Raw genomic sequence first — 22874 nt, 5'->3', positions numbered from 1 at the left:
GAAGATGTCTGATTCCACCCTTGCAGCGTTACATCCATTTTCTAGGGTTGCGTAACCTATTCCAGCTGATTTAGGGAGACAGGCGGGGTAGCCAGCCAATCACAGGGCACATATATGTAGACAAACAACCATTCACACTCACATTCATACCTAAGGACAATTTGGAGTCTCCAGTTAATCTAACATGTTTTTGGAATGTGGGAGGAAACCGGAGTACACGGAGAAAACCCACGCATGCACGGGGAGAACATGCAAAGTCTGCACATTCATCCGGGTCGGGTTTGTGGGGGTTTCTGTAGAGAAGCCCAGACTTCTCGGACCACAGCCACCTCGTCTAGTTCCTATTGTTGCTATTGTCTAAAGGGATGGACCGTCAATACACATGAAAATATGTATGTGGTCAAACAATCGTTTTTAAAATACTATATCACTTTTTAATCGTATTGTGACCCGTGTATCGAATCGTCTATTTACGGAGCAGTGTAGCAAAGCAAGATGCAAAGCAGTATGTGCACATAGAAACTTTTACTCACATTTTTAGAACGATGTACATAACAAGAAAAAAACGGATTAAGCTACACACGTAAAGTTTAGAAGTAGTTGTTATTCTGCCAGCAGTGTTTTACTTGGCCTGTAGCAGGCCGTGTTCCACCAGGATTTGTTCTTCCATTGCTCTAAAGCTGTCTAAGCCCAAATGCAGGCTAATAAATGAGCATGCCCACTCATGAATGCTGTTTAATTACACTCCCTGATGGGAAAAGCACTGAAGGAGAAGCCTGCGCACAGCCATGAAAGGACAGACGTATGTATATATGATTGGAATAAGCATAGACACACTGCCCCTTTGCATTAGGTACACCTGCACTAATGACTCCTATATACAAGCTGAACAAATTATCCCGTTATACACATCATATTGCAGAATTGACACTGACAGAGAGGTATTTATTTAACAATGCATTTGTTAATGTAGTGTAGACTGCATCGAACCGAAAGGCTACTTTTTGGGTCTTTACCCCTCTAAGAAGCTCATCACAGTATAAGAAACATACATTTGCATTTGAAACTAAAGGTCATTTTTCAGAAAATAGACCTGACTTCCCACTCCCAAAGCTCTGCACTATTGTCCTCGCAGATTGCTGTGTCTCAGGTGCAGATACCATCACGATTGTCAACTGCAGTAATGCAGAGGATTTTTTTAAAAAGTTAAAGGTGCTGTTGTGCTTAGGTGGTGCAATGAATATCTCATACTCTTCCTGCTCATCTTCAGTGCTAATTGTCAATAGCTTATGAGTATGCGTATGTGTATGGGTAGGTGCATGCACACTACAGGCATTCCAATTCCCCTTTTCAGGACAAATTGTAAAATTAATTCGATTTAACTCACATTTGTGAAACAAAATTTTTTTTTGGTACAATCTGTTCTATGAAACCACCATTGGTAACATACACAAAAGTGTCATTTGGAGTCAAGGGGGGGCAGCAACTTTAAAATATGGCAAATTTATAGGAAGAAGGGCAAAATGCAAGCAAAAACGTGGAAGTTGACAGGTATGATCAGAAACAGCATTGCACTTCCCCAGCACTGACCCACAAGAAAAACATCAAATGAACACCTCATTGAACGTGTCAGTCACTGCTGAGCATTATTATATTCACTCATTCATTCATTTTCTACCACTTATCCTCACAAGGGTCACGGCCGAGAGTCAAGGTACACCCTGGACTGGTGGCCATCCAATCACAGGGCACATATAGACAAACAACCATTCACACTCACATTCATACCTATGGACAATTTGCGATCACCAATTAATATAACATAGATGTTTTTGGGATGTGGGAGGAGCATTATAGCATTATATATTATATGTAATTTCTGATAGTAGATTTCCTTTCTTCAAGCCACAATGCCAAGAGTGCTCTGCGTATGCATTTACAGAAGCCACATGACATATTTCTGATCATTTTATAATGACTAACATGTAAATAAAAGGTGTTCCTGTGAATTCTTTACACTTACAATGTTTAAGCTGACTTTTACATATACAGGTCATATCCTCTTAATCAAACATCTGCTTTAAATGCCACGTTTCGCGAGCAAAAAAGCTTTGGCTCTCTGCAAACGGACTATATGCAACAAATAAATTATTCAGCGGTATTTTCATTTGCATTGTAATTTGCATTCTTGTCCAGTAGATTACACAGGCTGGAGAAGGGAGCGCTGCACCAAAGAGAATTACTGTATAACCATTTTCTGTCTACTGAGGAATAGACTTTTTGTTCTATTTTCCTCCTCCGCTTGGAGCCAAGTACAGTATACTGCTGAGATCAGTGACACACATTTCAAACTGCTGTTTGATTAATAAAAGAAGGAAACGATGTATAATGCCCCCCATCCCAAAAAAAAGCCTTGCCATATAAATGAATAGGGAGTCTATCTGACTTACTGATTTTTGCTGCAAAATTCTCAACATCTTTATTTATATTGTAAGACTTGTGAAGCAAATGAAGGAGCAGGCACTGAGGAGATGTCATATGGATTAAACACTCAGAGGAAGTATGGAACGCTCAAAGACACAGTGAAGATTCTAGCAATTATGTTTCATCTAAAAATAACAAGGTTGACTGAAAAGAACACAGCGAATAAGGAAAAGAAGAAGAAAACCACACAAACTCCTAAGAGAATGTACAGTGGGAAGAAGACAGCTCCCTTGAATTATAAATAATAAGGAAATCAGTGTGAAATGTATGCAATAACTCCAATGATGCATTAAAGCTCCTTCCAGCTGTCTTTAGGGGCAATCCAAGGAAACTGCATTTGGATGTTAAAATACAGCAATAAGAATGCAATGTTTGTGTACTATTTAATAGTATTAACAGAAATCTAATATGCATAACGATAATATTTTAAGAGGAATTGGACAGTAGTTTGAAATAAACAGAAGTAATATTTCTACATAATGCGTGCATGATTTTACAGCACAGTGCAAATACAAATGCATACATTAGGTGATACTATATACTGCATTCTAAGCCAAGAAAGTGGAAACATTTATACCATTTTATTGCAACCTGAAAGTTTAATATATTGTTCAAACTAACAGTAAATATGCTAAATAAATACTAGAACTTATTATTAACATTGAACTTTACATATTGTGGTGGGATTATTTATCACAAAAGGGTCAAAAAAGTTCATCTGAAAAGTTTTCTAGATACGCTCCTAATCAAAACATTAAGAACAGTTGAAATTTTGCAATAAATGTACATTTTGCACTGTTGGATCTCAAGGAGTTTTCAAGTAGAGCTTCAAAATGCAAAAAGAAGAAATGGGAGTGAGACGTGGAATTAAGCTGATGAAAGGTTTAAGACCATGGCTAAAAAGAAAACCCTAAACCCACTCTCAAATAGAAAAAATTTCAAAAAAAGACTCATTAATGAGTATCGGCGACATTCTTGTTAAGCATCTCAAAATTGATCCCAGTGAGGCTAGTGGGAATGTTGATGACAGTCCTTCATTAGAGCATCCACTGTCCTCTGTCTGGAACTTATGCCCATTTTCGTAATGCCATCCATCCCCAAATGTTCCTAATTGGATTTAGTTGCCGTGTTGTCCTATTGTGTCTTTACCACACAGACGAGCGCCTTCAGCCATGAAGGATGCCCTCTGCAACATCTCCACGAAACCAGCTGCTGTTTGACGCCCCTGCACAACTTGAAGCTCCATTGTTCCCTTACAGGAAAAGCACACTGAGCATGATGGCGCCCACTCCACTGTGCCGTGTGAAAAACATCTCAGGTGGGATCTCCTTGTCATGCTAGTAACGTTGGAAGCCATGAGGACTGTTAAGGTTGCATTATTTACTCTTCAAAGAATAAAACTTATACCACCTTTCAATGTCCAATGTTTGGTGCAATCCTGCATGTTCCAAACGGGCAATTTTGTGGAGCTGACAATTTGTGTTTATCAAAACCCTTTTTTGACAGATGCTGTCTGATGGTTATTGGACTGCACTCAGTCCAGTGATAACTTTCATTTAGGTCGAGGATGGTCCGATGTTTTGACGGACAGCCAATCGGATCCTCTGGCTCAGGGTCAGTGACAATTTTTTGATCTGCCATGCACTTGACTTCCATAGTTCCTTAACCCTCAGGATCATTGAAGACGTTTCCAATGACTATTGTAGTGCGTCCAGCAGCAATGGTGCAGTGTGAATACCTGACAGAAAATGACATTGAATCCACATCTTAAACTTTTGATCAGCTGGTGAACATCTTATTTCACTTTACTCAGAATGTTTGTTGTCTCACTCCCATTTCTTATTTTTGAACTTTGAAGCCCTTCTAACAACCTCCTTATAGATCCAACCGTTTAAAATGTAAATTCTTGTAATTGTTCAACTAGGTGTGTATTAATGAGTATTAACTTATATAATAATCAATGAAGAAATTGATTTATTTCAGAAGGCAATTAATAGTTTTACATTTACGATTAATATGATCATTAACATATATTATAGGTTTTATATATATATATATATATATATATATATATATATATATATATATATATATATATATATATATATATATATATATATATATATAGTTTAATCAACATAATTTTAAATTGTGTTTTTGCTTTTACATCTGCATTTTACACTACACATTACATACACTTAGTACTTCTTAAATCTAATTTCTAGTTGTAATCATTTCTTTTTAAATTACATCAAACCTTGTACTACTAGAGTCAAAGAATCAGTTAAAAAAGCTTGTCAATAAAGTTATTCAAAAAAATGTTTTTCCGGTCTATGGGGTCCTAAAGAGCAAATATTGTAGTCGGGTTTTCGCCTGTTCAAAATGCTACAATGTCTGAATACATTTTAAGCTATATTTTAATACTTATAAGTATCATTAATTTTGTTTAAAAATAACACTGTTTTAAATATGATATATAAATAAATATGGGCATGATGAAATGATAATATCTCCCGTTTTGTGACAGGCATATTTGCGGTCACCCTTTTACCCGGAGTTTCAGCGTGACCTCTACTGCAGTTGAAAATACTTAGTAGCGGAGCTGCAATCAATTGAATTGTGACGATGTAACCCCTCCGCGGTGGATAAGTGACATTTTGACTGAAAGTTCCATTTATTTTGTGTATACGCTGCAAAAAGGGCTTATGTGCTCCTCGCCGTGTTGTCTCCAGCTCGGAGTGCTCAGTGTTGTCGGCGTTGAGCCTGTTTCAGGTGCACTGCATCAACATGGTGAGTGTGTGACAGCTAACAATTATTTATCTCCGTCTGTGTTTTTTGCATCATTTGAATAATAATTTAGTGCCACGGGATATGTGTTATTCTTTCTGCCATTGCATTGAATCCAGATCAAGCTCAGTCCATTTTGTTGCGATGTTAGCAGAGCAACTAGCCATGCTCAGCTGATGCTCTTAGTTAGCTCACCGAGGTTTACTTGCATACATTCTTATGCTGCATTTATTGCACAAAATAAGCATTCTAATTAGGCTGATGTACAAAGGTACACCGGCACTTCCTGGTATTTTAGTGTTAGTAAAGTGTTTTGTGATGGTAAATTAGCAATAGTTGCAAGGCTACCTGTTAGCATATGAATTAGCTGGCAGCAGGATGCTTTTTAAGCAAGTGTCGTCATGTACCCGAATCTACTTACTTTGACCTCTGGATGCCCTTAGAGGGGCTATAGAGCTTAATCATGTGCAGTACTATGACTATTTCATTTCATTAAAATGTGTTAATTGTACCATTACTCTGTAAGTTAAGTACTCACACAGCAATATGCATAAAATAATAAAATATTTAGCTCAGGTTTTCTATAGGGGTGTCATTAGACAAGGCAATACATGAGATTGAGTCCATAAGAATGAAACAAGGCTGGATTTTAACATATATTTTAAGAAAAGTACTATGAAAAAAATGACTGGACAAACAACCTTTTTATTTAACCGAGTCTCAGAAAAATTCAGATGCATTTTGAAATGTTTTCTGGCCTAGAAATGGATGCTAACCAACAATATATTAATCAACTTTTACATTTTAATAATAATTATTATAATTGTATTGTAAATATTTTTGGCACAAATAAACCGCCACTATTATAATGCTACATAATAATAGTACATCGTAATTATGCAGTATTTCTTTTAATGTGCCATCTTTCAGTCTGGAAAGTTGTGGATTTGGGTTCTCACAATCAATTTGCACTGCCTGTTTTAGCAGCATATCTTTGGTGGTTTATTAAACTACTGTATTTGAAAGCACACAGTTTTGTTGTTCTGTTTGAATTTACTTTGCCAGTCAAACATCTCAGTGAGTGTTGACTCTCGATGTGCAGTGTTTTTTTTCCCCCAGATGGGAAAGCTATGTCTGGTAGATGTGTTTAGGTGGGCACGTTTGTTGTGTTCATGTTGCCACAATTTTTGAACAAATTTGGCATACTGGCTCGCTCATGTTGATGGGCTCCCCTTGCTCATTGCTAATATTCCCATACGGGGGCTGTGGCATTTTGCTTTGCAGTCATCTTCTTTCGTCCTAATTTTTATATTACCTTGCATTGCTTCTCACAAGGTGCCACACACAGACACCCGACTATCACGAGTGTCATAAAAATATGTGCATATGCATTTGGTATTTCATGGGTGACTATGTTTTTCTTAATCACAAGCACAATGTGTGGAGCAATGTGTGCAAAGGCTGACATCCCATTACAAAAGTTAGCCAGTTTGTTACCAATAATTAAATATGCTTTACAATTGAGTGTTGAGTGTTCATTATGGGGTAAGGTTTAGAGCTTTTTATACAAGACTCTGCTAAACTTAAACGGGAACGGTCAGCCAGTGAAGCGGAGTGCTTACCAAAGTTGCACAACATTTTTACAGATCATAAGGCGCACCGTGGAATTTTAAGTGTGCCTTTTATAGTGCGGAAAATATGGTAGTTTGACGTTTTTTGGGAGGACAGGGTAGGGCACACTCCTAAGAGAATTGTAGGGCAAACACTAATGTTAATTACTTATCTTGTGATGTGGTGCTATATAGAAAATAAAATTAAGATAGTGTTAACTTGTGCTTGTCCCTGAAGCAGGGAGGGCACTGGATTTATTGTGATCTGATGAAATACAATAAAGCGTCGTATTGTTTGTTTGACCACTAAGATGTCTTTAAACATACACAAAATTACCAAAATAGAGGAAGCTTGATGCAATAACAGCTCAAGTTCAGCTTCATGGGCCAAAAAGAAATCTACTGCCCACCCCCCACAGATTTCAATTGGTTGCCAGGTGGAGGGGGTCAAGCAGAGTGGTCCAGATAAGAGAGGCCATGCTGATTCAATTTCCCCAAGGTGTGAGATTCTTCTTGGAGAATGGTCAGCAGCACCCACCTGACATCAGGATGTGGGATTTTGACCTATATAACTTGACCAAGGCATTCACTGGAGTGAGGTGGGGCGGTGGGTTTTGAGCCACAGATGTTATGTTTGGCGACCCGTCACCTCTGAGCAAAGATAATTGCCAAGTTATTGGCACCCACTCCCTCTCCTCGGTGAGTCTCGAAGTATTGACTTTAGCTTTTGCAGCTTACACCACGCTGTGTGACGTGGATGAGCCCTGTGACCAATTTCAAATGTCGGTCTAGTGTGCCGGTCTGGACTGTCATGTCCCGTTTTTGACACAGGTTTAAGGCCTACTGAAGACATTCTTGGGACTCGATCATTGTATTTCAAATTTTTCTTTTAATTTTTAATTTTTCAAATCACTGGGCTTTAAAACACTGGGCTTTTTTTTTATTTTATCATGTGTAATTTTGCTGTTGTCACATCAGAAATGTCACCTGTTAAAATGTGAATAACATTATCAGAATATATATATATTTTTTAATCTCTCTTCAAAAATCTATACAATCCACTGTCTATAGTAGCTGTGCATTGACATCACGTTTGTTTCAGGATATGTCCTTCAATAGGCCTGTCATGATAATGGATTAATCCAGCTATAAATAAAATCCATAATTTTGCCACCGTCGATAAATTGACATCTGCATGCAGGCATGCTTGTTTTCCTCCTTTCTCTTTACCACACAGGCTGGGTGATGAGAGGGTTCACTCTGCATCTGCCTGTGCACATTGGTGCTAGAGTGGAACGAAAGGAGAGAGTGAACCATCCTTTCAGACATTCAGCCTCTTTGTCCCAGTACGTGGAGGAGGGTCTACTAATGAGTGGATACATGGAGTGTTAGCAGCAAGTTAGCCTCGTATGAGCAAGCATACGCTAACAGCAGAAAAGCAATGGTTTCTATGGCAAATGCCACAGCCCCAGTGTGGGAATATTTTGGTTCTAAACAGAATGAACAAGCGCATGAACACCAAACTGATGTCGTATTTGATTGAAAGTAGTGACAAAGAAGACAGGAAATACAACTTGTATGCACACCTCAAACACAACCAAGTTCAAGGGAAAACTACAGATTTCACTTCATCCTGACAGTCAATGCTGTCGGGTTGAAGTGGAAGCAGAATGCGTTGACTGGTTAATTGACAACTCCAAATTGTCCATAGGTATGAATGGTTGTTTGCCTATATGGTCTCTGCCATTGGCTGGTTCCCAGTCCAGGGTGTACCCCACCTCTCCCCCAAAGTCAGCTGGGATAGGCTCCATATCATTGTGACCCCAGTGAGAATAAGAGGTATAGAAAATAGTTGGATGGATAGGATATCGAGAGGCGGAAAGGAAGAGGCAGCATTTAACACGACAAACCTGATACGACACCTCAAAAACAAACAACCAACACAATACAGCCGAAGATGAGTCAGCCCACCCTCCAGGTCATTTTGAAGAGGAGAGGAAAAATGCCAACGCAAAGATGCAGGGCATAATAGTCAAGGTAGCACAAATGGTAGCAAGGTAGCAATGAATGACCTGCCTTTCACCTTTGTAGAAAGTGATTTCTTATACCTATAGAGCACTTAGAACCCCAATATGACATGCCCTCTCACCACTCTTTCTATAAGAAAGCTCTGCCAGTACCTCATAAGAAGATACTGAGGCACTTTTATTTTCTTATTTGTTTATATGCCTGCTGGGTATTTTGAGTTGAGGTGCTGTTTGTTCACATTCCTTTCCATCCATCCATTCATTTTCCATGCTGCTTATCCTCACTAGGGTCGCAGGGAGCCTATCCCAGTTGTCTTTGGGTGAGAAGCTGGACTAGTCGCCAGCCAGGTTTTATTTAATAGTACATTTTTACTTAATATTAAAGTCCCAAAAAATGATTTAATATGTCATTGTTCAAGATACCTCACAATGGTCTGTTATAATAAGGCGAATAAAATAAAAATAAGGGATATCCTTGATCAATTTCTTTGTTTGTTTTTTTTATGTATTACAGAAGTATCAGATCGGGACTCTGTATCGGCCCATACTCAAAATCAAATTACTCTGACTCAGTGGCAAAAACACTTGATCAAAACATCCCTAATTAGAATGCAACCCTGTGGGAAACACTGGTATGTTTTGAGTCATATTCAAGGTTGCTGTGCCTATTCATTCTCCAGCATATAGTAAAAACATACTACTTCTCTCTTTGCCAACGGCATGCCACCAAAGCAAGACAAAGAAATTCTGTCTCTTCATATGTGTGTAACTGCTTTATCTCAAATGTTATTACCTTTTTAAATGTTATTTAAACCTTTTCTATTTTCACAGGGTGTGATCGGAGTGCAGCTGGTGGTTACCATGGTAATGGCCAGTGTAATACAAAAAATCATACCTCATTATTCTTTCGCAAGATGGCTACTCTGCAGTGGCAGGTAATTCCCATTGTCATGCAGCTTTGTTTTTTTTTTTTAGTTATTTTTCCCAGTCTTTTTATTTAATTGCCCCAGGACAATTTCATCTGAAAAGAGTGGAGAGCAGTATAGGTCAATGTGAGTCAAACATTTTGGATAGAAGTGGGAAAGTAATGTTAACAACATAGAGATTTCTGGGTCAAAATAAATATTATTGTGTGTGTGTGTGTTTTAAGTAAATGGGATTTTTAATAATTTATATATTTTTCATTTGATGAATGAATTCATTTGGCAAGAGGACTGTATTTTATAAGTGATATTTATGTAATAAATGAATAAATATTTGAGTCAGAAGTTCCACATGATGCATGAAGAGCAGGGTTGTGAATAAAATTGTAGCCTTTGAAATGATGCTGTTAAATGAGGCCCTTAACAGATTACCTTGATATTGTAAAGCCTCTCACAAGTGCTTCTTAAATTTGTAACAGAGGAGCTGTAAAGGAGGACTTTAGAAGCACTTTGCTGTTTTTTTTTGGGGGGGGTCACCATGACGTTTAGAGCTGCTCTAAATGCTGGGAGTCACATTTGTAGAATCAAGACATGATACACTTTGCGTTGAAGAGCAATTTTCAATATTCATATTGCTTATTTTTAAATCAAGGGCATCACACAAGAGGGTAAGCAATGCCCAGATCATATTACTGACTATTCCCAACCTCATAGTAAGCATTTATTTTATGGTGAAGTTGTAGCTCAGGCAAGCAATAAAATATCTTTCAGTAGGGATTTTTTTTTGATAATCAGTTTGGAAGGAGAATTCTGATTCAGCTGATTTCCTGTGCACCTATTACCACTTATTCCTCACCTTTGGCACTATTCTCTTTCTTTGCTAGTCTGCGGTGGTATCAGCACCCTACGGAAGATGAGTTGAGGAACCTCGCTGGGAAACAGAAAGGACTGAAGAGGAAAGACAGGTATGTGTGGATGAAGACGAGCTGCAGTGTGATTCCAGGCTATAGCGAGACTACAGAAGCTAACTGTTTGATCCCAGAGAGAAGAGAGAGGTATGAGGATAGCTGGAGACTCCTCAGTCCTCCTCAATGTTACATTGTTGTATGTTGTACGCCGTAATTTCCCGTGTACAAGCCGCTACTTTTTTCTCAACCTACCTGGACCCAGGAGAATCCAGGCGCTATGATGACTCAAAGGTGGCAACAAAGGTGTCACTGTACCGTCGTTCTTATGAAGTCCAGAGGACACATCATATCCATGAACAGAAATTACAAATACATTAAATATACTAAGTATAAAATAGCAAACAATCCATCCATTTTCTATACCGCGTATCCTCATGAGGGTCGCCTAGCCCAGCTGTCTTTGGGCAAGAGGCGGGTACACCCAGGACTGGTCGCCAGCCAATCACAGGGCCCATATAGACAAACAACCATTCACACTCACATTCATACCTATGGACAATTTGGAGTCGCCAATTAACCTAGCATGTTGGGTCTCCTAGCTGTGTGGTGCTAACCACTCCATGCATTCACCAAACTACGTATATATATCACAAAAAACAAAATGCTCTGTTGTTTTCTTGTACAATAAAGTATCTGTCTGTCTCAATTTCCAAAGCGACCCTACGCAATGGTAGCGCCATACACTTGTAAATAATGAAATTACCAGTGTGTCAAAATAATATGTATCGAAAGGCGCCTGGGTTCACTCTGGAAACCACATATTTATATATGTTCTAGATTTTTTTTTAAGAAAGTTGCTATTTTTGAGGTACAGTATAGGTGGATGCTGAACCATAGATTGAACAGATGAATATTGTCCATTTCCTGTTGTTCTCTTTTTAATAAGAATAGAAATTGAAGTAACCACTGAAAGCTAATCCTAAAACAGGGGAGGGGAAGGACCGTTGAATCTGCTCCAGAATAGTCCCTTTCTCCGACCCTGTATGAGGCAGGCCGGTGTTCTCCTGCACCACATGTTCCGTAATCCCTTGAAGAAAAAGATGGACCACTGTCTTTTTGCTAGCTCGTGCCATGCAGCTCAGTTTCCTTTGTTCGCTGGCTGACTCCCTCAGTGAGAGGTGAAGCTGAGCCCCTTTTCTTGCTGTCAGGTGCCTCTGAGATGAAATCTGTCTGGGGCATGTTTTGGCCTGAGAGTCTTACAGTGGTATTGTCCTGTAAATGTAGCACACACACAGGGCTGAACAAACAAAGGGCAGAACTGAGGAGGCCCATCAGACTGTTCCTCACACTCACAGAGTAGCTCTCCATTACCCGCTGTGAGTGACTTAGTTCTGCCTATTGACTGCTCCCTCGGCTTTGTAAAAGTAAAAATACTACTGTCCAACTGTTCTTACTGTAGTGACATTTTCACAGGTACGCAAGTGTCTTGGACATTTTTTTTTTTTTATTGGAAAGTATGTATTCTGTTGTGTGATGGCTACAACATTTATGAAAATGACTTCTCTCGAAAAAAAAAAGTCACAAGAACAGAATAATTTACAGCGGACATATTCTTCGATTCCATCAAAATATGTAACAGAGCTAAACATGGGCTGAAAATCGTACATCATGCTGCAATTTTAACACGTATCACATCTTTTATCATAGATGGTGTGTTATGAGCATGTTAGGTGTTTCTATTATTTTGGTTACACCAGTTTGCTGTATGAGAGTGTCAAAATGCTTGACACCCAGCATGACGTAGTACAGTCTGTAGCAGTTTGCACATATTTACCCAGTCCTGTATGATGATACAATATGTTGGTTGTTGAACTATATTGAATGAAAAGGGTCAAACATTCTATTGAATAAGTTGGATTTTTTTTTCCTCATGTTGTGTCTTCTTTAAACCAGGAAGTACAATGGTCACATAGACACCAAGCCACTAACTGTACCCAAGGACATCGATCTACAGCTGGAGACAAAATGCATTACTGAAGTCGACACATTAGGTATAAACACATTTTCTGAAGGCTTTTCCAATGACCTCACTTTAATAATTATATTTTGTTTGCGCCATCTAAATGTAGATGTGGTTTTGAAAAAATCGATTCTCTTCTTTTGTGCCCCCAGCATTGCACTACTTCCCCGAGTTCCAGTGGTTGGTTGATTTCACAGTATCGGCGACTGTGGTCTATCTCATAACGGAGCTGTACTACAGTGTGGGTCAGCCCTCAGGAGAGATGAACATCAGTGTGGTCTGGTGCCTGCTAGTGCTGGCCTTTGTCATGTATCCTTGAATCGCTCTTCATATTGAGCCTCGTCTCAATTGACAACATGCATGTTGCAATGCTGTGTTTCATTTGCATGTAAATCAAACAGCCAAATAATGACTATCATACCATCCCAGATGCTTTCAAAAAGCAGTCCAGGTATTTGCCTTTCTCCATTAATTCTCACTATGTATCTTTTTTATTTTTGCGGTTTTGCCGGATCATACCAGCCTGCATCTACAATCTCTGATAAAAGCAGTTGATTCTGCGTGTCTACCTGGCAACAGCCAATAGAGCCTGTGTGATCCCAACAACAGTGTGTGCTAACAATTTTAGCAAGGAGTAGGAGAGATGTTGGCCAAGTGAGTCCAAAACAGACAAAACTGCAACACTGTTGATGCACAAAGGTTAAAATTCATCACGCATTAGGGGAAATTCATCACGCATACATGGGGAAAGTCCCACAGGATGACAAGAAGCCACTAGCTATATCAGAAAGAATGACCAGCTCAAATAGGAGGTGCGTAAGGTCGGGTTTAAACGCTTAATGGAGCATCTGGAACCATTCTATATTATGGCGAGACGCAATTTTTAAAAAACAAAAAAAGCTTTTCATATCTACTATTGTTCATTGTTCTGTTTGACTAATCAAATCTTACATTCCACACCACAAAAATAAGTCATAAAAGTATGTATGACTAGAACATTGGCTGATATTCAAGTCTGCATTAACTGTATCTGATCGGACCTGGAAAATTTGTATCAGGACGACCCATATAGTTTGTACTCGTAACATTTGTTATTGTGTGTAAAAGCCAAACGTGGTATTCCACTGGTTTGCATCTGGTTTTCGAAGCATTTTGCGTTGGTACTTCCACCTGCAATTACATTTCCATTGCTTTCACTTACGACCATCCTATAGTAAATGTCACATTTTAGAGTGGCCAATTCATTTTTGTATGATAGTGCAGACCTAAGCAGCAGCAGAGGGTCTAAAATGACTTGGAGCTCCCCTACTAGGCTTGACTGCCAGCACCTTTATGGTCCACGGCTCCCTACTATTTTGCTATGCTGAATGATGGTCTAATAATATGCATTATCCTTGCCGCCAACCATAGGAATCAATCTTTTCCAGTGCTCCTGGTCAACCTTGGCTTGCCGCGGTCAGATTGTGTGTCATTTCCTGGCTACGTCAGACCTAAATTTCTCAGTGCAACACCTGACATGCTCACTGGGAAAAGATAGACCAGGGACCAGATGACATGTGACTATGAATATGAGGAAAAAAGGTTTTTTTTTTCAATATATGTGCTAATGGAGCACTTGATTTCAGTGTTCCTGGTTCATGTGTAATTACAATGACACTCTAGACCAGTTCTACATCGTGGTAAGATATAAGCACATAAAACAACTCTCCCACATGACCGTCTATAAAAATTAAAAATTACAATATCCCACTGGGAGAAATCAGTGTTGGGGAGATATTTCGTGTGCAGAATACAAGTCGTCTTCCTTTGACTACGTTTTTGTAACAGTTTAGTAGACAGTGCAGTGAAGTATTGTATCTCTCTTTCTAATTTATGAGCTCACCTTACTGTCACAACCTGAATGTAAGCTGCTTATGGTACGTATAGACTATCAAAAACATTTTGAGGATGCCAATTGCAATGCACATCTGCGACCGTGCGTGCATAGTGCTCTTTGTAAACGCAGACCTTCTCTTTGAGCTGAGATTATGCAGGTGCATAAAATAAATGTGTGTAGTGAGTGTATATGAATACATTAGGTTTATACTTTTGCAGCTTGAATATCATGGCTTTAAAATCTCATAAATTCTGGATGACACTTGTCTGGTGCGGTAAGAGGATGTAAAGGAAAAAATAATAATAAAAAAATACTTGGGAGGCAGCGTTAACTTTGTTGTGCTTTATAAAGATATACCCAGCAAAGCAATTCTTTATCAAACAGACGTGTGTTCCTCTTGAGACCATTTTCTTTGACTGTGTCCCTTTCAGCAAGACCCTCTTTTCTCTGACGGCCCACTACTTTAAGCTAGAAGAAGGAGGCGAGCGCTCCCTCTGCATTACATTCGGCTTCTTCTTCTTTGTCAAAGCCATGGCCATTCTCATTGTTACTGAAAACTATCTGGAGTTTGGTTTGGAGACTGGTAAGTGCATGCATCACTCTTTCCAATGTCCAACTAAACTTTTACAAGTTGTAATGTATTTTGTTCTTCATATGAAGGTTTTGCAAACTTTTCTGATAGTGCTCTACAGTTCCTGGAACACCAGGGCTTGGAGTCGCAGTAAGGGTGATTTCAGAAATGTTTATTTTGCCTTTAGAAATTCTTCATGACTCATGCATTTGTGTTGTCTCTTTCACAGGGGTCCCATATCAAAACTTACTTTCAAGCTAATATTAGCCTTTCTCTGTGCCCTGATTGGAGCCTTTTTAACCTTCCCGGGACTGCGACTGGCACAGATGCACCTCGATGCCCTCAATGTGACCACAGCCAAATTTACACAGTGAGGCATTCTATTTTACCGTTATTTTATGGTGTTTGTTACTATCTAGTAGGGATGTCATGAGACAAGACGATGCATGGATGAGGCGAGGTTACTTTTAAGTAAAGTACAATGGGAAAAAAAAGACAATCTATTGAAATCAACTAATTTCATTTGTACTCCGTTACACACTTCTTTGCTAACCACTCATCCGCCGTGTAGCTCATTTATCATTATCATTCCTATTATCATATACCATTATTTTTGAATGGTGATCTCCTTTGTTTTGTTTTTCTGGTTCTGCAGGACTTTGCTTCATATCAACTTCCTTTCTCCGTTGATCATGGTCCTGCTGTGGGTGAAGCCCATTACCAAGGACTACATAATGAACCCCACCCTTGGAAAGGACAGCATGCCTTTGTAAGTCAACTGCACCCAAATTAATTCAGTTTATCGATACAATGCTAGAGATGATTTGTTTGAAAAGAGCAAACTGTAACTATCTAACAATCTTCTGAGGGGGCTGAGGTCAGGGCTCCTAAGTTCATATAGCCATACTATGTGCATTGGGGAACAGTCGTTCTGGAATGGAACTTTTTCCACACAGTCGGAAGCCTATATTCATCCAAAATCTTTTGCTAAAAATTTAAGATGCATAAAAAGCTGAGGGTTCTCCCCAACACCTGATTGACTACCTGTCCCAAGACATTTGTCTGTGTAGTTCCTGAGACTTAAGAGGAACTCTACGCTAAAAAAAATTCCCTTTACAAATTGCTCGAACTATATTTCCCCTGCGGCGCACAGTCCACATGATGGAGTGATGTAGCAGTTAAAAAGAAAAGCTGCCATCCGTTCACCTCATTCTTCCGGTGTGACTCACCGCTGTCTCCCACTTGTCCATATCAGGATGGCTGAGCAGACGTACGACACACTGCGGTTATGGACCATCATACTGATGTGTGCGCTGCGGCTCGCGATGATGAGGCATCATTTGCAGGCCTACCTCAACCTGGCTCAGAAGGGCGTGGAGCAGATGAAAAAGGAGGCAGGACGAATAAGTATCGTCGACCTGCAGAAGATGGTAACTGATATCATTTGCATCATAATTTTCATTGTATTTTATATCAGATTGCCAAGTCAGCATCTCTCAGGCTTTGTAGCAATGGAAATCAGACATCAGCCCCACATTACAAACCACAATTTTTACTGTTGACTAAAGCACGGCAAGTAAATGTTTTATTTGGGGCATCAAAAATAACACATTAACAACAATAACTAATTTATTATGTTAAAATTTGTAGCCTTTGCATTATGACAAGCCACACCTGTGTTATGACGGCAGACAGTCACAGTGTAGCATCCCCAGAGAGTCACACAGAATCTGATTTTCTTATGTAATGTACTTCAGGGGTGTTCAAAGTGTGGTTCGGGGGGCCGCTTGTGGCACAGGGCTGTTTTTATATTTCACCTTGGTACATTGTAAAAATATGAGTAAAGTCAAAATATTAAAGATTTTTGTTGTTATTAGGGCGAGTCGTAATCTTACACAAAAAAATGGTTTCACTGGAATAAAGTCATATCAACAAAAAAATATATAGAGGCATACAGTATTATTTTTTATTATTGTTTAATATTGAAGAAAAAATGTATATTCTTTTAAAGGTTGTAAATGAGGAAAAAACAAATATATATATTTTTTTTAATATTTAAAAATATATTAAAAAAAATATTTAAAAAAGAAAGAAACAGGAAAGTTGTGACTTTTGGAACATTAGGTTGGGAAAATTTAGAATGACAAAGGGAATAAAGTCAAAATATTGTGGTAATAAAGTCATAATATTCATAGATAATTATAATTTCTTCCCGGGAATTGTTTTAGTTGTCAATTTAAGAAACATTAAAAATGAAAAAATGGAAAAAGTTTCTTTTTTTTCTGAGCTGAAAAAAATCAAAATCATACTGTATATGAATCTCTTTGTAAATCGCTATTGCTAGTTTTTCCATTGTAGCATGAATTGACATAATGGTCATCGCCAGAATTTCATATTAAGCATTGCTGAAATGTATTTTTATTTATTTATTTTAAATGTTTATTATTCAGTATGTATGGATATGATGTTTTTCATGTTATTTGTTCACACATTGAAATGATTGTTTCCTTGATTCCTCATTTGCTGATTGTATTTTTGTCTTGTCTGCTCTCTTTCAGGTTGCACGTGTTTTTTACTACTTGTGTGTTATCGCACTACAGTATGTGGCACCGCTAGTGATGCTGCTGCATACAACCTTGCTGCTAAAAACATTAGGTGAGCCTAATGATAGATAGTTTTTCAGTACTTGTGGTCTCAAAGTGGGTCAAAAGTATGTCTCTTGTTTTAGTTTTGATTTATCTGTGAATGTATTTTCTGTCAAATGATTTCATTTAGTAAGACAGTTTCACATGAAATTACCTGATTATTTGAACTGAGGCAGAAAGGGTGTGCACCCGTTAGTTAGAGCCAGTAGAGGCTATGTGAATTAGTCTCAACACGACATATCGATGAACATCATGTATTCAGCGCAAAGTATCAATACTATATGTACAGTAAATTCTGGTGTATATGCTGACGGGTTGTGTAAGCCATACATGTCCTTGTCATAAAATGACATATTATGGCATGCACAAGTCCATGAGGAGCACATAGCTCTTTATTTTGACAGGAGCCAATCATGAACTATGGATAAATACTCACAAGCCTGTCAACCAATTGGAAATAGCAGGAGGTCGTGCCTCCTCAACAGTCTGACTCACGGTGTCATCTTACAAACAAATTAAACTCATCACACAGCAACTTAACAAAAGGGTACCCAGGAAATATACAGTGAAGAAAATAAGTATTTGAACACCCTGCTATTTTGCTATTTCTCCCACTTAGAAATCATGGAGGGGTCTGAAATTTTCATCGTAGGTGCATGTCCACTGTGAGAGAGATAAACTAAAAAGAAAAATCCAGAAATCACAATGCATGATTTTTTTAACAATTTATTTGTGTGATACAGCTGCTAATAAGTATAAGAACACCTGAGAAAATGAATGTTAATATTTGGTACAGTAGCCTTTGTTTGCTATTACAGAGGTCAAACGTTTCCTGTAGTTTTTCACCAGGTTTGCACACACTGCAGGAGGGATCTTGGCCCACTCCTCCACACAGATCTTCTCTAGATCAGTCAGGTTTCTGGGCTGTCGCTGAGAAACACGGAGTTTGAGCTCCCTCCAAAGATTTTCGATTGGGTTCAGGTCTGGAGACTGGCTGGGCCATGCTAGAACCTTGATATGCTTCTTACGGAGCCACTCCTTGGTTTTCCTGGCTGTGTGCTTCGGGTCGTTGTCGTGTTGGAAGACCCAGCCACGACCCATCTTCAATGCTCTGACAGAGGGAAGGAGGTTGTTCCCCAAAATCTCACAATACACGGCCCCAGTCATCCTCTCTTTAATGCAGTGCACTCGTCCTGTCCCATGTGCAGAAAAACACCCCCAAAGCATGATGCTACCACCCCCATGCTTCACAGTAGGGATGGTGTTCTTCGGATTGTACTCTTCATTCTTCTTCCTCCAAACACGCTTATTGGAATTATGACCAAAAAGTTCTATTTTGGTCTCATCTGACCATAAAACTTTCTCCCATGACTCCTCTGTATCATCCAAATGGTCATATGCAAACTTAAGACGGGCCTTGACATGTGCTGGTTTAAGCAGGGGAACCTTTCGTGCCATGCATGATTTCACATCATGACGTCTTAGTGTATTACCTACAGTAACCTTGGAAACGGTGGTCCCAGCTCTTTTCAGGTCATTGACCAAGTCCTGTCGTGTAGTTCTGGGCTGATTCCTCACCTTTCTTAGAATCATTGAGACCCCACGAGGTGATATCTTGCATGGGGCTCCACTCCGATTGAGATTGACCGTCATGTTTAGCTTCTTCCATTTTCTAATGATAGCTCCAACAGTGGACCTTTTTTCACCAAGCTGCTTGGTAATTGCTCCGTAGCCCTTTCCAGCCTTGTGGAGGTGTACAATTTTGTCTCTGGTGTCTTTGGACAGCTCTTTGGTCTTCGCCATGTTACAAGTTAAAGTCTTACTGATTGTATGGGGTGGACAGGTGTCTTTATGCAGCTAACGACCTCAAACAGGTGCATCTGATTCAGGATGATACATGGAGTGCAGGTGGACTTCTAATGGGCAGACTAACAGGTCTTTCAGGGTCAGAATTCTAGATGATACACAGGTGTTCAAATACTTATTTGCAGCTGTATCACACAAATAAATTGTTAAAAAATCATGCATTGTGATTTCTGGATTTTTCTTTTTAGTTTATCTCTCTCACAGTGGACATGCACCTACGATGAAAATTTCAGACCCCTCCATGATTTCTAAGTGGGAGAAATAGCAAAATAGCAGGGTGTTCAAATACTTATTTTCTTCACTGTACATTACATATATCAATGCAAGTTAAAATAACAAAAAAACAGCTATTTTAACATGTACTCATAATGCATAATGCAACATAGATGGATAGCACAGCATGCTGAGGAGCCTGGAGCACAGAACCCAGAGGGAGGCTGACGTCATTGCAGCGCCACAATGAATGGGTTTCTCAGACGCAATGCCTTATGGGAAAACTTAAAACTGTTGGGTTTTTTTTCATTTAAGCTTTTATTCGTGCATGTTTTATATTACTGGGCTGTACTTAGAAGTGTTAAGTTGCTGTATGATGAATTTAGTGTACTCAGTAAAATGACTCTATGAGACAAGCTTGTGAGTGCACTGATGGCTTGTGATTGGCACCTGCCAAAGAGAGCGCTACGGTTTCCTCACTGATTTGTGAGCAGGATAGTATTTAAACGATTAGTAGTACTTATGAAGCCCGCTTAAGTTGACGATCCAAAGGCTGTCAACATAAACGAGTAGCACTACATTAGCATGGGCTGGTGAGTGACTAATTTGTAATGCGTCTATGTGTGTTCTCAGGTGGGCACTCGTGGGGGTTCAATCTTGAAGAAGAAGAGCCTCCATGCACCCATCAGATGGACTCTGCACTGGGGGAAGCACCAATAGCACCCCCCGCGGTGGAGGCGGGAGCCCGGGCGTCAGTAGCCCAACTATCAGTGGCCCTCGGGGGCTTGAAGACTGTCTTTAGTCCCTTGCTTTTCCGAGGCCTCTTCTCTTTCTTCACGTGGTGGATCGCCGCTTGCCTCTTCTCCACCTCCCTCTTCGGCCTCTTCTACCACCAATATCTGATGGCAGCGTAGGCCAGGCACCTTGTCACAGTGACAGACCATATCATCAGAAACTCCTGCTCCAACTTCCAGTGCTTCCTTCACAGATGAACTCTGTGTTTTTACATTCACATCTTTTTAGTCACTTTCACACAACATTTCTTACATTTGATAACAATCAGGACTGGGAGCGTAACAATGGACTAAATCTGACTTTGATCAGATACTGTATCTCATATGCTGGACACAGTTCACGCTTACATGTGGCACACATCAGTTTTTCAAGGTAAAATGTTTTGTTGGTTTTTTTTTTTAATAATTGGTCCACAATTATTCACATGACTTTACTGAATTTGGAGGTTTCTGGAGGTTAATATGTTGTACTTGGGCAAGCGCTGAGATGCTGAAGTGTTTAAAAGAGTCTTAAAAAAGAAATGCAGGCTCTTTTTGTCTCAGAGGAAGAGGGAGGGCCTAGCTGTCCAGCTGGAGGACCAACCAATCAGCTGAGCAGGGTAGACGTGCGTGTGTATGTGTGTGTTCGTGGCACAGCCGTGAGTAAGGAATGACACTTGACTTGGTTCAGAGATTGTTAGAATATGTGTAGTGGAACACAGTTCACAGTTTTTCCTGAGCCATTCAGAAACAAGAGTGCTGAGCTCTTTCCAAGCAGCTGTGACTATTAAAAAAAAAAAAAAAAAAAAAGGGAGGGGGCAGCGCTCTCGTCTGCTGTGTTGCACCATCTCAATGCTGATGCTTGGCGTGCGATCAGCTACTGTTGAAGAGGAAATGCCTTTTGTTTTTGTTTTTCTTTAATTATTTGTAATTTAAATCACTAATTTTTTATTAGAGTTTTTCTTCGAAATCCAATGGATTTCAGCAATGGTGCCAAGTGTTCCTGTGTTCCAAGTCCACACCTTAAGGGCCTTTTCACTCTCATGAAGAAGTCGTCTCTTGATACCTGTGTGTGTGTGTGTGTGTGTCTGTTCGCGCACAGTAAGACTGAAGTGTAACTTTTTACTGTGTGCACACAAAGAAGCTAATACAAATGTCCAAACCTTTCAAGAAAGTAGGCCACAAGGTCCAACACAGTTTTATGCCGTTTTATTTTATCTCGTTGGTTATGAATTTTACTAATTTTACTGCAGGAGACGCGCATCATATCACAGCATCTCTTTTACACATCGGGGAACTAATTAATGAATGTATCAATCTTGCCTAATTTCAAGATTTGTTTAATGAAACTGATTTATATGTGATTTTTGTTTTTAAAAACTTCCCCACACTTCCTCTTCTGCCATTCTGCTTACATAAGCAATTGTATTTGTTCTAATGACTATTTTTGTTAGTATTTATTAAATATGTCGAGGCCTGTAAACATTTCTAATTTTAACATGTTTTATTTTTGGTGTCTGCGTGCATGGTGACTTGAATCGGTTTTGTACATGTTTTTGACAAATTTTAATCTTCTGTCCTTTAGTGTGGGCTGTTCAGTTGGGAAGTAGCTGGGATACTTTCAGAATTCAGTTTTCTTCAGTTCGGTACCACTGAAAGTGTTTTGTGTTTCATGGATTCAAAAAGTAATTTACACATGTTTTTCCATGTATTTATTTCTGCTTCAGAATAAATTATGTTCTTGAAATTGTGAATATGGTTTTACTGAATGCTTCACATTTGATTGGGAGTACCTCAGAGGTCACATAAATATAGTATACTACCTCTTGAAAAAAGTAACCAATCAGTTTCCCAATATTTGTTTGTGTGTGACATTTCCGTTTGAGGCTAATTTAAGGAACATGTATGACGTTTCTAAAACATTTATAAAATGAATATGCTTCTAGGCAAATTTTGGCTACTTTTTTTTGTTTTTATACATATCTTGCTAGCAAATTATTTGTATTTTTTGTGGCAGTAACTAATTTGTGGAACCAAAATAGGTCTGATAATTTATCCACTTGGTTAGGACGGAGTATTCAGGCCATATTGGGGGGGGGGGGGGTTGGAGAAGTCGTAAATTTCAGAGAATACAGTCGTAATATTTCGTGTAGTTGTGTCGTTCGTGTCAG

General features: G+C 39.1%; 1 protein-coding gene across 1 annotated transcript; it reads left to right on the top strand.

The window, feature by feature from the left end:
• Positions 1-5032: 5032 nt before the first annotated feature.
• On the top strand, positions 5033-22457 carry tmem161b (transmembrane protein 161B). The gene is made up of 12 exons (XM_058071351.1): positions 5033-5274; positions 9740-9843; positions 10716-10796; positions 12693-12790; positions 12912-13068; positions 15067-15218; positions 15296-15356; positions 15436-15576; positions 15862-15975; positions 16462-16636; positions 17765-17861; positions 20564-22457. Exons 1-12 carry the CDS (start codon positions 5272-5274, stop codon positions 20842-20844), a joined length of 1464 nt encoding a protein of 487 aa, XP_057927334.1. The 5' UTR covers positions 5033-5271; the 3' UTR covers positions 20845-22457.
• Positions 22458-22874: the final 417 nt, after the last annotated feature.

The sequence above is a fragment of the Doryrhamphus excisus genome, chromosome 4, assembly GCF_030265055.1.
Source record: "Doryrhamphus excisus isolate RoL2022-K1 chromosome 4, RoL_Dexc_1.0, whole genome shotgun sequence".
NCBI classification, from domain to species: Eukaryota; Metazoa; Chordata; class Actinopteri; order Syngnathiformes; family Syngnathidae; genus Doryrhamphus; species Doryrhamphus excisus.
The sequence above is the reverse complement of the archived record's forward strand: the minus strand, read 5'-3'. Positions and strand labels throughout refer to the sequence as shown.